Source organism: Pyrgilauda ruficollis, unplaced genomic scaffold (genome assembly GCF_017590135.1).
Source record: "Pyrgilauda ruficollis isolate IOZ18807 unplaced genomic scaffold, ASM1759013v1 scaffold50, whole genome shotgun sequence".
NCBI lineage: Eukaryota > Metazoa > Chordata > Aves > Passeriformes > Passeridae > Pyrgilauda > Pyrgilauda ruficollis.
In genome coordinates, this window is record NW_024526600.1 from 8,700,773 (window position 1) to 8,717,514 (window position 16,742).

Sequence of the window (16,742 nt, forward strand, 5' to 3'; positions counted from 1 at the left end):
AAAAAATGGTGTTGATCTAACTGCCGACCTTTTTATCTGTAAAGAAAAGACACCTTTGTTTTTTAAGCAAACAACTTAGCAAATATGAAACCTGTTCTGCCAGTGCTTGAAGATGACACTGTCCATACAAATCAGTTCTTGCAGAAACACAGATTTCCAGATGTGTTTAGAGAGAATGCAGGATTTCCATGACTTCAGACCACTGAAAACCATTTATTTAAAAACATACTGTATTAAAAGCAAGTTAGTAAATAACCTGGTTATTTATCAAGTGCAAAATTATTTAAAAACATACTGTATTAAAAGCAAGTTAGTAAATAATTTGGTTATTTATCCAGTGCAAAACTCTACATTAAGCCTCTATTCTAGAATCCAAATCCCTTTAAAAGCACCACCTTGAAAACAATACCAACTTCCTAAGGACTCAGAGGCTCACAAGCCCACGCTGGAAGGCACATTCAGCATTTTAAGTTAAAATAAGTGAAATGTCTTGCTTCCTTTTGATCAGGAAACTGCAGCACTCTAAAATCAGTTGCCTTGGATGTGTTCACACACACATGCTGTATTTAAATCAATATTAATTTATCATATACTGCTCATAACCAACAGGCATCAGGTGGAGGACACTTTCTTCAATTTAGCCACATACATGGGACCCCAAGCTCTCCCTTTCTCTGGGAGAACCAGCAGTTCATGCTGCTGCATTCCACTTAGGAGAGTGAATTCTTGGGAAACAACTCTGGCCATCCCACTTAGATCCACAGGCATCACATTCCTGCAGGAGTTCAGGATGAGATTGATCACATCAGTGTTTTCTGCCCTGGAGAGGGTGCACGTGGAATAGACCAAGGAGCCACCAGGACGCAGGGCTTGAACAGCAGACCTGCAGAGAACAACAGGAAAAAGGGGAAAAAATCAACATCAAAAGTGACATACTGCTAGTGGGAGAATGTGTAGGCTTATAAATCCAAAGCATAAATAAATATGACAAAAATAACATTACAAAAATGTCTTAACTTTAAGTTCAGGAAACCACCCACAACACAATTTTGCTTTTCATTTATTATTGCATTCTCAGTTAGCTGAAGGTATTTTTTACACCACAGTGACAAGTACAAAGCAGCTTCCATTCAGAATACACATCAAGCATTCCTGAGCTCAGCACTGCTGTGAAAATGCTGCAATTGCACACAGAATGGGTAACCCCACATCAAAAGGGCCTGTCAGACACTTGGCAAGATGCTTGTGTGAACCTGCAGTAACAGCCTGAATTAATGACTGGGCTGTAATTTTAGAAACTCTCCTGCTAATTCTCCAACTCATTTAGCAGGTAAGAGGATTTGGGGGTGTCACTGAGCCACTGCTTTTCAACCTCTTTTTTTAGGGATCATTTATTGTTTCTTTATAAGTGCCCTTCACTTATTAACCTGCTGACAAATTTTGACTAAACAAAGGTAAAATAGTGGCTTAAAGCCTGAAAGCTTCACAGCTACTGTTGGGGGGAGAGAACAGAGGCTCTTATCACTTTACCACTGCAAGTGAATTTACATAAACTGCTTATTTCCCACTACAGCAGATCTGCCAAGTTCTTACTCACACATATGCAATACAACTTATGAGTATAGAAATGAGCTATGTAAGTTGTATTCACCTACTCCAAATTAAAAGAGTAAGGAGAAAACTCAAAAATCTTGCATCACAGAAGTATTCTTCAAACGTGGTACCACCACATTTCTAAAAGAGGAAGCTACACAAAAGGTTCATTTCCTATTAAAACAATGTCTGAAGATAAATCCCACGAAATCATACATTTTTGAGCCATTTTTGGCTCGAAGACTGAATTGTAAGCTGATATACAAACAGATACTACAGGAAAATACCACATTATATACAATTGTTCCCTAAGATTGCTTTTATTTAAATCGCTAAGATTTCTTTTATTTAATACCAAGAAAACCAGAACAGGTGAATGGTGTAAATGACACTGAATAATCAGAGACCTGTAGATATTGCTGACAAAACTGTGCCCACACCCCAGGGAAAAAAAATATCCTGGGACAAATAAAATGAAGAAAAGAAACAACCATCTCCTCAAACCAGATGAGATGAGCAGCCCCCAAATGCAGCAAGTCTGATTCCAGGTCTAGATGAACAAAGACAATGCCATGGAAATAGCAATTCCTCCAGAAACAAGCTGAGGACTTCCCAAGGGTGACAGCTGACCAAAAACAATTAAGAAAGGAAAGAAGAAAATACAAGCGGGGGAAAGATAAGCCCTTTTAACAAAACTGAAACTTCTGGGAAAATAATCAATAAATACAAGCTTCAGCACGAGGAGGATCAAAGCTGATCACAGCTTTCAAAGCTGCTCTGAAAGTCCTGTCCAAAATAATAAGGGAACACCAGGACACTGCTTCAGACAATGATGAGACCAAGTGAAAACTCCTGAGAATGATACCAAACCTATTTCTCTTGGGAGCATACACATGACCTTGCTCAATTCTTTTATGAGTTTTGGTTATGGTAACCAGCAAGCCAAGTATGTACTAATAACCACAGTGCACACACATATATGGACTTAACTTGAAAATTCAAACAAAGCAGGGATGTGCAGCCTTGCCTTCTCATGGACACCAAACCAGCAAGAAAGCCTGATGCACCATCTCTTGGCCTCACTCCCATTTGGGGAAATTAAAAATCACTTTTTCTCCCCCCCACGTATTGGATTTTGCTTTTTACCTTTCACATGAGAACTCAAAGAGAACAGAGCTGAAGTCTAAATGGGCTCTCATGAAGTCGAGCTGATCTTCAGATTATTATTAGAATCCACCCACATAACTCATTTTTGACAGACTTTCCCCTGCCAGCTACACCTTTTCCATGCATGCAGGAGTGCCAAGCCCTGAGGGCAGCCAGTAAGCTTGGGAACCTTTTAATGTGACAATTGAGATGTACTTTTAGCAATCCTGAGAATTTTACTCAGAGAAGCAGATAATGGCAACAACTTTCCTTCCTCTAAGACAGCATTTAGACAAGAGAGAAAATTCTTTTACCATGTAAAAGTGGGAAAGGTAAAACATAAAAAAGTAGATGTAGCTACAGGTTATAAGGCTAAATGCCTGGACACTTGCTAAATGTCTTTTTCTTCCCATATGGAAAGCAAGAACCCATCAAGACAACATTTTCAAGGGCACCATGCTCCTCCATCAGAGGAAAGAGCAGCACAAGCCTCTGAAGGGAAACTTGAAAATCTCACCTCAAAACCCCCTTGTGCCTAAACCTTAACTTGTGAGTCTCCACTGGCCCGTGACCCAAAAAGGTCAGCCTGCTCAGTGCAGCTCTCTTTATTCTGAACCTGCAGCAGGAATTAAAATACCTGAGGAGAATTACTTCAGGCAGCAAGGTTAATCAATGTATCTATCCATCTTGTCAAGTGCAGCAACAGTTGTTTCAGTGTCTGAGCTCAAAGTCAATGCCCCCAGCTCTGATTAAGCCATGCCTGGCTTCTGATAAACCTGCAGGGAGCTGCAAAATTCCACGTGAGGAAGTGCTGGGCTCAAAGTCACACGGGGTGACACTGAGCTGGGCCAGCAGAGCCAGGCACTTTGGTCCCCTCCTCATCACCAGCACAGAGAATTCATTCAGGACAGGATTTGATCATCAGGGAATTTTTTAACATATATTTAACCAACTTCCTCTCTAACCACTGAAGGGAAACAAGCTCATCCAAGCACTAGGCTGGAGATGAAGCACAACTTAGTCCTACTGTAACCCCACTATCTAGGAACTAAGATTATTTTATTGGGAATTTTAATTATCAACTCTTAGCTGAAGGAATTCAATGCCTGTAACTCTGTGACTCCTAAAAACAGAAAGTCAAATCTAGAATGATTAAGATGCCAAAATATTTTTTCACCTTCCTCTTATTACAGTGTTTAAAAAACCCCTCAAATTATTTACAAGCAGTTAATCTGCAGTTCTTTTTCTCTTGGTGGCACACATTACCTTTGTTTATTAAAGAGCTAAAACTTTCAGCTGATATAAACATCTAGTTAATATCCTAATTCTATTTCAGATACATATATTTCCTGTAATGAATTTTACAAGCTTACAGGCACTACTACTGCAAGGTTTTATGCTTCACATGAAGAAACATCAGAACACACATTAAGGACCCTGGAAACTTTTTCTGGAGCCTTTGTCTGTCCATCTCATTCCACAAGTTCTGTAAAACAAATTGACATATGCAGATTACTCCCCTCCTCTTTCTAAATGAGAATTTACAACCCTATCAAAAAACAAGTAAAAAGTATTTTATATTTTTGCAGGGTGTGTCTCTGGGTACAGGTTCATATTGTACTGTGGAAGTCAGAGGTACAACAGATGTATTAAATCTATCCTAACTCCCTGTATTACAGGAGTACCAAAAAGACTTTGGAAAGAAATACATTATTTCAAAGCTCTTTCTTTTTTTTTAGCTTATTTCTCAAGATTTACTAAATCAGGGAAAACAAAACAGCATCGCTGTTTAGTATCTCAAGTGAAAAAAATATTATCATGCTAAAGCCACATGGCAAACCCAAAAAACTCTTCCATTCAACTAAAATGTAGTTAGCCAGGACTTAAAAAGGACTTTTTCCCACTGACAGAGAAAAGTCTAGGTGTCTCAAATATCCTTTTAAAATTGGACAGACCCAAAAATATATATTTCACACTATAGGTAGCACCTGCACGTCCAGCCTGTCCTCTGACACGTGGGTTTATGCTGCATGCCATGGGAAGGGGCAGCATTAATTATGTTAATAATTCGACCATTTGCTGTATTAAAGTGAAAAGATGACAATTTCAGGGCAATTTTAAACTAACACAACACTTCAACAGTGCCATCTTTTGGCAACTACTATGTATTCCTGCTCAATAGGCAAGATAATGTCTCATCAGAATAAAAAGTGCCAATTCTATTATTTTTGTTTACTTAAAATATCCACATTACCTTTTGCCTCTCACAAGAGTCCAGATACTTTGTGGCAGTATGACCTGCATGTTAAAGGCTTTCCTTTTATTTCTTTGAACCTGGACAAAATGACAAAGGAAATCCTTCAGTGTCAAAATACCAATTTTTTTTAATACTTTGTGATGGGCAGTGACAGTTGTTCAAGCACTCCTTCTGCTCCTCTCTAAATAAACTTTGCTCCTAAATAGAAACACTGCAGCTCAGAAGAACAAGAGAATCATGAAAATCAGCTGCCTTTTTCAACATTAAATTGAATTGTAAATAAAAGGAGATACAGGCATCAAAACCTCCTCAACCAAACCCAGTCTGTTCTACCCTAGACAAAATTTGTCCTGAAAATCCTGATAAGCAACATTTCTATTGCAAATAATTCTGAATTATTCTAAAGCAAAGACAAAGAAAACCAGCTAGAATTATTGATCTTTCTCCTTTAATGCATGGTGACATCTGGAATATTCATCCTGTTCAAACAGGGATATGAGACAGCCCAGGAGGGAGAATTAAAGACCTCTGAAGCCCATTAAAGAGAACTTTAGGGTTAGTGGTTATCCTCACAGCTCACAAAACACACAGAGAAAGAACTGGAGGTGGAATTGAAGCAAAATTTGTGCCCAAATTCAAATATGTGATCCCAAAAAGCTGCTGAGTAGCTTATTTGTTCAGTCATACAGTTGTTTATATATTCAATAAACCTGGCTTTGCAACATGTCCTGAGAGACTTGATCCATAAGTTATACACAGGGTGCTGCCACACTTAAAATCAGAAACCAATTATTTTAAGATTAAACATGATGGAATACCTGGAGCCACAGCAGTGGCCACAGCACTCACTCTTTGTGAAGAAATTCCAAGCAACCAAGTAAAACTTCCAGCAACCCAACCAAAAGTGTTTTGGGGAATGGCACACCACAAACACACACAAAATATTCAGCTTTTGTAAGACAGAAAGTGGCTAAAGAATCCTATCATCCACACAACCCACAGCAGATTTGTTGGTCCAACAGCTGGAATTCTCAAAAATTCCCAATGGAGCTAATTGAGAAGATGGTTTTAGACAATAAAAGGATTAACTGGGCAGCTACAAAGGAGCAGAAGGAAAAATTCCAGGGGAAAGAGCTGGAGATGTGATGAAGCAATTCCCAGCACAATTTACTCCACACAGCAGAAATGGTACAGTGGTGACAGATGCTAAATATATGACTTTATAAACACAATTCTGCATTCACTCTATAACCACAAAAAAGCCCAGCTAAGAGCACACAATTCCCCTCCTGTGGAAAACTCCACAATTCAGTGAGAATACAGAGCTGTTTAATTACTGAGAGATGCTGTGTATAGAAGAGTTCCAGCAGTCTGAATGCCTTTGCTGAGTATTCTAAATTGTGTTCTGTTGGATTTCTTTTCTGCTGAGCCCTAACACAAGTTCCTTTCAGCTGCAGAAACCAGTCTAAGAATAATTACAACATCCATAACAGTTTAACCACTACGTAATTGGGCATTCAAGCTTAGCCCAAAATTTAATTTCTCTCTGAGAACTGATAACATTGGTAAATTTGCTTTTATGAACACTGTATTTTGTGTTAGCATTTAGCACCAGGAAGTGAATATTTCTTTTTTTTCAACTTTGCAATTTGTTTTCTGCATGAACATTCCAAATACTAACAAGATTTGCAGTGTGTTCTTGGATTAGAGCACTCAGCAGGGATGCTTTGGTTTGGGTATGAGCAATCATTACTATCTCAATTTCCTTCACATCAGTGGTGCCCTCATTGCTTAGAACATTTGCTGTTCAGCATTTATACCACTTATTTACATTTCAGATTTTATGCAGGCTGCAGGAAGAAAATTGTTGCATCAGCTTCTTCCAGATCTTCATTCTCTGAAGCCTCTAAGTACTTAATTAATTAAATTGTATTTTTCCTTCCTTAACTTCCCTCCTTGATGACCCCAGCTTCCTCAGAAACAGATCCATAAGAACAAATTAGAGGTGAAGCATTTCCTTCATTAAGAAGGAGGGAATCTCAAATTTTAGGCTGTTGCTTGACAGAAATAAAAATAGAACTCCACTTTGCATTTCATTCTTCTCATTTTTGTGTTACACTTAATCCTCCTGCTAAACTGAAATAATGCTTGGTCCCTCAATCTTCACTTTCAAATCACAGGATGGCTGGGGTTGGAAGGGACCTAAAGATCATCCATTTCCAATTCAATCCCCAAACTGTCCCAAATTGCTCCAAGCCCTGTCCAGCCTGGCCTTGGACACTCCCAGGGATCCAGGGGCAGCCACAGCTTCTCTGGGCACCCTGTGCCAGGGCCTCAGCTCTCTGACAGTAAGGAATTTTTCCTGCTGTCCTATCTAAACCCACCCCCTCTCAGTTTGAAGCCATTCCCCTTGTCCTGCCTCTCTTACAATGTATTTCTTACATTATTCTCAATAAAACTGCTGGGATCCAGCCTTACACTTGTTTTTGGTTACAGACATAGGAACCAAGGTCAGGAACACCTGGGAGCATCAAGCACCAGGTAACCTGAATCAATGAACCAGAGAGAGCCCTGCAGGAGCTGGCTCGTGTAAAAAGCAGTACAGCTTTTTTTTTTTTTTTACAGTAGTATTCATGGAGGCTCAGCCCTCCTAAATATTGTACAGCGTACTGGAGAAGGGATTCAAGGATTCAAACTCAACTTTTTATTTATAATTATGCACTCTAGTCATTAAACAGAGGCTTCAACAGGGAAGCATTCCAGAATTTTAGTTCTAATGCACGTGTCACAACCCATTCAGCCTTTTCTGATCTTGCTTTATCATTTCATTCTTCCCCTTTCATGTGGCATCTGAGATGTCTTTAGAACTGGGAATTCATTCTAAAGTGATCATGTGAATTGAACAATAACCACCCAGTAGACAGCTATCCTTCAAATATTTTACCCTTATATCCTTTACCAATAATCCTTTTATCCAATAACCCTTATAAACTCTAACTCTTGAAAGTAACCATCCTTTTACTACAATTTACATAGCAAAGGTATTTCACTAATTTATACAGCAAAGGCATTTTGTCTTTACAAATTCTTATTACTGTTGCTAAACTAAAGAACATTTTCAACATAGAGTTCTCCCTCTATTTAGGAATAATTCAATTAAATCTGATTTGGGCTGACAGGAGTGTATTTTTTTTTTAAACAAGGTTTCTGCTGTCATGAGTTCTCCAGGATTACAATGTGGAATGATTTATGCAAATTCTCAAAATTTCTCTGCATGATGTATGCTTCCTTTTGCTATGGGTTCACAAATTGGATTTTCCATGTCAGATATTGAAAAGGGGAAACTGGAACAGGTCAGTGTTTTAAATGTGATTGATTTCTTCAAAGGAAATGGATGACATGATGCATTACTGCAATAAGATCCTCATATTTCTGTTATAAATCACAGGCTTCTGCCAGGCCTTTTTCAACTGGAAGTCTTGCTAAACTATCTTGAACTGCAATGGGAACTTTCCATAAAAACTTTTCTTTTTTTTCTTATAATATGTTATTTTCCCCTCAATTAGCTTTGACAGATGGACTTCAGGCATGACTGTTACTCCACAAATAACATTCAAGGTTTTATTTCAGAAGGTTTTATTGAAAAGTCACTCTTTTTTTTTTTTTCCCCCATGAGAAAAACTGTGCAGTTTGAAATGCTTCACAAATGCCAGCCCATAGCTGGTAGCATTAAGGTGTGTAATACATGACAGCCTGGCTTTGGGTTACTGGGGGCATGTTCTCAAAAATACACAGTCCTCCCTTTCCCCCACCAAACCTCACATTCTTTCACTTTTTTACCAGTTAGGACTGGGAGCTTTCTGTGCTACAAACCATCAATATGGAATATATCTAAACCCATTTGAGCTGTGTCCACCTAGAATCTTTTGATTTTACACCAGACTGTAGTGAATCATGTGCAAATAGACATTCCTGTGAATAAGTGAGTTAAGAGGACCAAAGCCCCACTGCTGATATCACCCACAGATATTTCCACATCCTCATTATTATCTCAGACCCACTGGATATTCTAAACAGCATCCCAACCACAAATTCCTGACATTATTTCCAGAGCAGGAATCCTGGGTTGGTTTATTACATCTTACCCCCGTGTAATTTTTATCAATTACAGGAAGTTTCTTTAACTTTTTGCACTTCTCACCTTAGAAGCTGGAATTGCAGGGAGGACAACTCCTTCCTTTGCATGAGCCTGAGCACAGCTTGCTGAGGGTCAGCAGAGAAGAGCCAGCTTCTGTCATTTGAACAAGGAGCATCAACCAGGACCTAAACAATTAATAAAATTTAAAAAATCTCAACAAAGATGGCCAGTTTTTGAACACCATGGGCAAAAATATATTTGATTTTCTTTTGGAAGTATTAGGAAACTTTTATTTTCCATTTTGGGGGTGAAGTGATCCCATTACTATTTTTAAATGTTTTTTAGGGGTTTAACTGTTGGGGAGATAAAATTAGTGCTCTGAAAGCACAATCTACCTGAGGAGCTCCCTCTTGTTCACCTCCCCTTCCTAATTACACATCATGCAAAGATTACAGCTACAAGGTCTTCAGAATTCACTCCCAACATCATCCAACACAGGAATAAATGCACAACAACCTTCATAAAGTGTTTCCTGAGGCTCTACAAATCCTGTACATGACTTTAGTCCCTTTGATAGGTCAGGTATTTTTGTGGGGGGCTGGGAAAAAAAAAAAATTAAAAAGACAGCAGCATAGGAAGAAGAAGAATCAGAATGCAGAAATATAATTTGCCAATAACAATGTTACCTTGTCATAAAATTCAGGCTGAAGATCTCCAATCTGTCTACCATCCAGTTTAGAGACTGTTATCAAGTTAATGAAAGGATCTGGGATGAAGGATTCTATTGTCTGCTCCAACCATCTTGACCTCAAATCATCATATTCATTACAGTGAAAATAACCTTAGAAAATTAAGGAAAAAACAAACAAAGAGAAGTAAACCCCCAAAGAAAAGTCACTCTATATTTTTTTTTCAGTTTTGTTTTCACAAATATAAGGAGTTAGACCTATTTTGGAAGTTTTACTTCATTGCCATGACTACCATGGAGTTTACACCTCATGTGCCTGTGTTATGGTATTTTAGAACACTACTGAATTTTTATAAACCTAAATAAATCTCAACATACTCCTACAGAGCAAACCCTAAGTATTTCCTAGGAAATCCTTCTGTAGCAATAGACTTCCACAGTAAAACAAACTTTAATCATGACCCACATCCAAAGAGTGAGTGCCTTCCTGGGCTCCTTGAGCCACCATCTAAATAAAGTGCAAGCCCCACATAATTAAATTGCCTTTTAAATAAATGAAGCATTAATTTTGTGTATCTTAAGGTACATCTTAGCATTCCCTGAAGTATATTAAGAATTAAATTCTTCACATCTCCCATTCAGCAACAGTTTGGTCTCTTCAGAAGTAGACAGAGGGTAAAGCACTGGGGTTTTTTTTCTCTAAACCTTCTGAAAGGCCAACTCCTATTTAATTTACTTCATTAGCATCACCCCATTCCTCTAGAAGGGGGAGGGAAACCAGCTGTAATCACCTGGTGCGGGTGGTTATAGCAATGGTCTCATCAGCAGGAGCACAAGGTACTGTGAACAGTTTGAAACAATTATTACCCAAGCCAGCAAATAAACAGGGAAACAGCAATCCCAGCCTGCTTCAACTCCTTGGGCCAAGCTGCTGCTTTGCTTGCTGCTGCTTTCTAAACACTCTGATCATCTCAGAATCCTCCTCCAACCAATTCCTTACCATAAACCTTCTCTCTTTGCCCAGATCTTGCACATTTCATTCCTTATGCTCTGCTTTCCATCAGCACACTTAAATTTACCTGTAATACTTGCACAGTGCTGAAGAAAGAGGCAACAGAGGAGAAGGAAAAACAAAAAAGTAAAAAGGGACAAGAATAAGACTGCAGATTACTTACATTCCTGTGCCAACAAACTGATATGGCTTCAAGTAACTTCAAAAACTTCTGGATTTTTTGTCAACTATTACTGAAGTAATAGTTGAGTAATACTGAACTAATTACTTCAGTAATAGTTGAGAAAAAATCCACAAAGCTACCCCACTTTTGCCTGTCACTCTGTGGTAATCTACCTTAAAGCAAGGACTGCATTTTTCATCCTCTTTTAGGCAAACAGGTTTCACAAAATCCTGATTAAACAGCACAGAACTAGGTGGAATACCAACTGCTGTTTGGTTTTCTTCCCTCCACCAGCACCTGGCTCCATTACCTGGACAGGCACACTGCAGGATAGCTACAGATTTGCCCCCTGGTGCAGCACAGAGATCCAGAACACCTTCCCCATCCTTCACCTCCAAGGCCAGCACGGGCAGCAGCGAGGCAGCATTGAGCAGGTAATACTCCTTCAGCCTGCCAGGCTGGTGTTTCTGTGCAGGGAATCTGCCAGGAGCTGTCCTGGTGTAACACCTGAAGGCTGCTGGGAGGTAGGGCAGGGCTGCTGGGAAGGCAGGATGGTATCCCTGCTCAGCCAGGCTGCTCTCCAGGCCGGGGCTCTGGCTGAACCTGTGAAAAATGACCAGATAATGTTGGCTTTCTCATTTATGTATTAGTTTATACATGTTGTTAGTGATGACAAGGATCTAGAAATAGTATCAATGGTAACTCTTTTCAGCTGCTTGTTAATGTAACAGAATCTATCAGCTTAAGTCTGCACTGTGCTGCTCATAGAAATGGAAGTGTAATGAATAGAATATCTACGTGTCACTTATGGAAACAACAGTGTGACGAGTGTATTGTATTACAGACCTCAACAAAACAGAAGATGTGAAAGAGGCTTTTGTGTAACTAAAACCAGTGCAAGGCTATCCACTGACCAACCTGTCCAAGTGGTAAGATAACCCTGACAACAAACCAGAGCACCATTAGAGAATACCATGCTAAATTTAAGAAGGACACACTAAATCCTTATCAGAGGATGTGAAACAGCATGATAAGAGACACAAGAAGAAATAAAAGATATTAACCTGACACACAGCATGTCATGCAGATAAGCCAGTGTGTGAAGAAGTCTAACAAAGGAGTTCCCAAAACATCAGAAAATTAGCAAGAATGTTTGAATAATATATGAAACAGATGACTATGCATGTACCTCAGTGATGTAACAGCATAAAGATAACACTGTTTGTATACACAGAGGTATTCTTTGGCTGTTGGTCAGGAACACCCCAGTGCTAGAAATATTGTCCTTCCTTATTATTAGACTTTTAAAAATTCTGCAAACTGAATTGTGTTTCTGTGAACAGACCTGTTCAGCAGCACAGCATGCTGCCAGCACCACGGCGAGGTCAGCACGTCTCTAGGGTGAAAAAAGGAAAAGCCATTCAATAATCCACCAAATAAAACAGTGTAGGAAGCTTTTACTTACAACTGGATAATTCTGGTGTAATCAGAAATTGATCATTTTGGTTAGAAAAAGTATGCAGGAAAATAATTTTAATAGGAAATCAAGCTATTGGTTTTTTTGGTTTTTTTTTTAATTATTGCATTTAAAATACCAATTTCTTCTGAAACAAGACATTCTCCATTTTGCTTACTTTATGTAGGAGATATAAACAATGAAGCATAATGGTTTTCCTGACTATAAAGTATTTCCCTGGGGACAAAGAATAACTGTATTATTAGCTGTAAACAACAAAAATAATCACACACACATTGGCTTTACAATGTTCATTCCAGCCAATACTAAAATGCCGTTTTTACAAGTGTTCTTTTTTACATTTTATGTTCTGCAAACACTTGGCCAGTAAAACTTAAATTAACAGACATTTTTGGAAGACAGCAGTGGTATGTGATAGAAAAGTGCTTGTTTGTATTTCAGTTTGCTCTTATATGGATTTCCCCCTTTCTGTTTGAATTCCTATTAGTAATTTTTCATTTAATCTAAAAAAAAAAAAAAATACTCCTCAGGAGTATTCACTGCCTAAAGCAGAAAAACACATTGATCCAATCGAAGAGCTTTTAAGTTGACTCAATTAAACTAATGCTATGCATTGATGCTTTTTGTTTTTTAATAATGAAGCTCTTCAGCAGCTGTGTGACCAAGACCCAAATTTAGTGACAGCCTTTGCCATACGTGTCACTACTAATTCAGTTCCTTAACTCTCCCCCTCCTTCCATGTCCTGAAAGCCACAGACCTGACACTGCTCCATGCATCCCCCAGCTCTGCCGTGTACTGCTGCTCGAAGTGATCCAGAACCACGCGGCAGATCTGCTTCTGGAGCTTCCCTGTGGGTTTCTTTCCCAGCTTCAGAGGAAGGAAGAAAAAAGAAAAGCAGTAAAGCCAAACTAAACCTACTTTAGTTCTCACTAGAATGAATAAAAAACATCCTGCTAATTACATCAGCTTGGTATCAGTGATATTAGAATGCTCAAATATTAGACCTCATCTTTAGGCGATCAAGATGTAATAGACATTGCAGAGAGCACAGGAGTTAAACTACAGCACACTCTTCCTCCCCGCTCGGCTGGTTAATAAATACCCTCCATATCCACTGTGCTGATAATCCAGTGCTTCCTGGCACTCTGATGGAGATTTACCTACGAGAAGACGGGAAAGAGCTTTTGCTTTCTAAGCAAACCCCGAGGGCAAACGCTGAGTTTCCCTCCCTCGGGGCACCCAGCAGCCATCCAGCCCACCGCGCTCCTTCCCAAAACAACACCGGGACGGAGCGCGGGCACGGGGCGGGCTGTGGGGCCGGGAATGCTCTGTCAGTGCCGGAGCAGCTGCCGGCAGTGGGTGCACAAACGCGGGGCACACCGGGCGCTGCGGAGGAGGGACGCGGGCAGCGCAGACGGGACGAGCGGGCTCTCTCCCGGCTATTCCCCACACGGCCGCGCAGGAAGCGGCCGCGGCCCTCCCGCCGCGCTTCCGGCCCCCGCCTCGGCTCGCCTGCCCTGGCTCTGGCTCCGGCTCTGGCTCCAGCCGCAGCCCCTTCTCACCTGCCCCGGGTCTCGCCCGGCCGCCCGGCCCAGCCCCAGCGCGGCCCCAGCACGGCGGGCGAGCGGCAGCGCCGGGGCCCGCATGGCCCGAGCTGCCCGGGGCGGGGCGGCCGCGGCCCGGCCCCCGCGCTCGGCCCCGCCGCTGCCGGGAATCGGGGCTCTTCGCAGCACCGCAGAACGTAAAGGGGCAGGAACGGACCTTAAAGATCAGCTGGTCCCAACCCCTCGGCGAGGGGTGGGGACACAACCCCCTGGAGGATGCTCAGGGTCCCATGGAGGCTGGCTTTGGACGGTGCCGCGGTTGAGGCATCCCACCACTTCCTTGGGCACCTCGTTCCCGTATCAGTTAAAAAGAGAAACAAAACAAAAAAACCCCCACAGTTAAAAAAACCCAACCAACTCGTTCCCGTATCAGTTAAAAAAAGAAACAAAACAAAAAAAAACCCCACAGTTAAAAAAAACCCAACCAATCAAAAAGAAACCCCAAAAAACCCAAACAAACAAAAACCCACCTCAATTTTTATCTGCCTGGTTTTTTTTGTTTTTTACCATCGAAGGCTGACTTGCCGTCCCGACTCCTCTGCCCCACCAGAGCCAAACCAGGATTAGAAAGCATCTGAGCTCTCACTTAAACAATTTACAGCAGTGATCCTCATCCCAGCACCTGCTGGAGGGTCTGATAGCATCTACATCCCCCCAGACATCAGGTCTCTGCTTGTACCTTTTTTCCTATCTGGCCGGGCTTTGGAAGCGCTACTCAGGTTGCCTGAACCACACCAGAGATCAGCTCCAGCCTAAACCACTGGTACTGCCATAAAAAACTGCTGGAGGCTTGAGAATTAATTATTCACAGACATCTCTCTCACACATTTTCAGATCAAACATTCTCCAGGGACAGGAATCAGGAGGACCGCTGTACCCCAGTTCAGCTGTCCCTGGTTTAGCAGCACTAAAATCAGTGGCTGCTCTCATCTGATCTCTTCACTGAGACCTGCAAACTGCTCCTCCAAGGAAGGGCATCCTGCAGTCACTGTGTCCTAGCAAAACAAAACAAATCCCCTTTTGTGCCCATTTGCCAACTCTCTTGCTAAGATCAAGCCCTGTGGAAGCAGCAGACTTGTTTAAGAGTGGTTTTTAATTAAAGCTTCTTCAGGCTGAACCCAGCCTCTGAAATTGAGACTGGAAAGGGGTGCAAAGGTAAAGGCAGGAGTGCTGTTGTATGGATAAATATTTGAGTTTCAGGCACCAGCTAATGAAGACTAAGTGCTTTTACTCACCTCATGCAGATTGGCTTGAAAGCTGATTTAGAATGCTTCTATCAGAGTTGTGACAAAGGGCCTGGAGGCAAAATGGAGACCTCTTAGATATCAAATGTGAAGGAAACTTGAAAGGCTTTTTGATAAGTGAGTTTTACCAACAGATACAGAACAAAACTAGTATAAAAAGTAGTTCTCTGTGTTAGTAATTCTGCTAAGGCCAGTACCATACCAGAAAATGTACACAAGAGTTGAGTTTTACTGTAACAGTACAACAAAAAGGTCTGCTGAATGAGTCCCCTTCCCCTAAATCTATGGCTATATTCCACTATATGACAGATAGTGTCGTGTGTCTGAAACCAGATTTGCACCAAAGCAAAGACAGGACTCCTGTTCATCAGCACCACCACCATCACAGCCAAACTGCAAACAGCAGCAATGCATCTTGTGTCTCTCTCATGTGCTACTGCAGATAAACATACCTCAAATTATGCTTACAGCAGGCTCCATTACTTATTCCATTTACAAATGTAATACTGGTGGGTATGTTCTATTCAAAATAGTAAAGTATTTCAAATGGAATGAATCCCAGGAGCCAAGAAGCTAACATGATGGCAAAGTTATTGGGCAGCATCCTGATGTTACAGTACTAAACCTCCCACTAAAATACTGGAATATATTACTGAAAAAAAGACTCCTTGAATCTTATTTAAAGGGGGAAAAAAAAGAATCAATGTTGTTTACCTTGTTATGGTCCATCAATCCTTTCCAATCTCACACCAGAGACCTAATGGATACCAAATACGTCCATTTTTAATAATTTTGATGTAAAAATCTTGAAATCTATGAGTAAGGTCTTTCTGTGGATTCTAAGATGTAACTAAAAGAGAAGACAACTGAACAACTTATTTTGAAGCACTGAGTCTCTCACATTAATTCAATTAATGAACATTACTATTCCTTCTTAGAAGACACTCTTAACTTACCTTTAAAATATTTTGTGTAAATTGTATTCAAGACGTTACACATAGATAATGCAAAATGTTCTGCTTAAATAGTGAATTTCTGTGTTCTTACCACTCCTGTATTTAAATACAAATACTCTTAGCTGCATGCACTGATACATATCAGAAGTGATGACACGGATGACAAAAAGTCTGGCAAAATCTAATCTGTGCTCTCAATTTAGAGCTGCACAACATTTATCTCTCAAATATTAGGTGCACTATCAAAGCTCTTTATAGGTATACATATACACTCAACTTATTGCCAATCTTATCAGTATATTCTAAATTTGATCACATTTCCCCTGCAAAAATATGCAAAGATTCTGTCTATGAGAACTCTATTTCATTCATTTTAGAAATATAAGTGAGACTTGCAGCCCTTAAATATTTATAGACTAGACTTATTTCCAAAAAATTGTAAATACAGGAAACATGTTGATGG

At 40.3% G+C, this 16,742-nt stretch overlaps 1 protein-coding gene across 1 annotated transcript; it reads right to left on the reverse strand.

Moving 5' to 3' along the window:
- Window positions 1-309: 309 nt before the first annotated feature.
- On the reverse strand, window positions 310-14,121 carry NSUN3 (NOP2/Sun RNA methyltransferase 3). The gene is made up of 7 exons (XM_041480237.1): window positions 14,038-14,121; window positions 13,233-13,342; window positions 12,343-12,393; window positions 11,308-11,600; window positions 9,821-9,975; window positions 9,198-9,319; window positions 310-883 (listed from the first exon to the last, which is right to left on the reverse strand). Exons 1-7 carry the CDS (start codon window positions 14,119-14,121, stop codon window positions 613-615), a joined length of 1,086 nt encoding a protein of 361 aa, XP_041336171.1. The 3' UTR covers window positions 310-612.
- Between the last annotated feature and the right edge of the window lie 2,621 nt (window positions 14,122-16,742).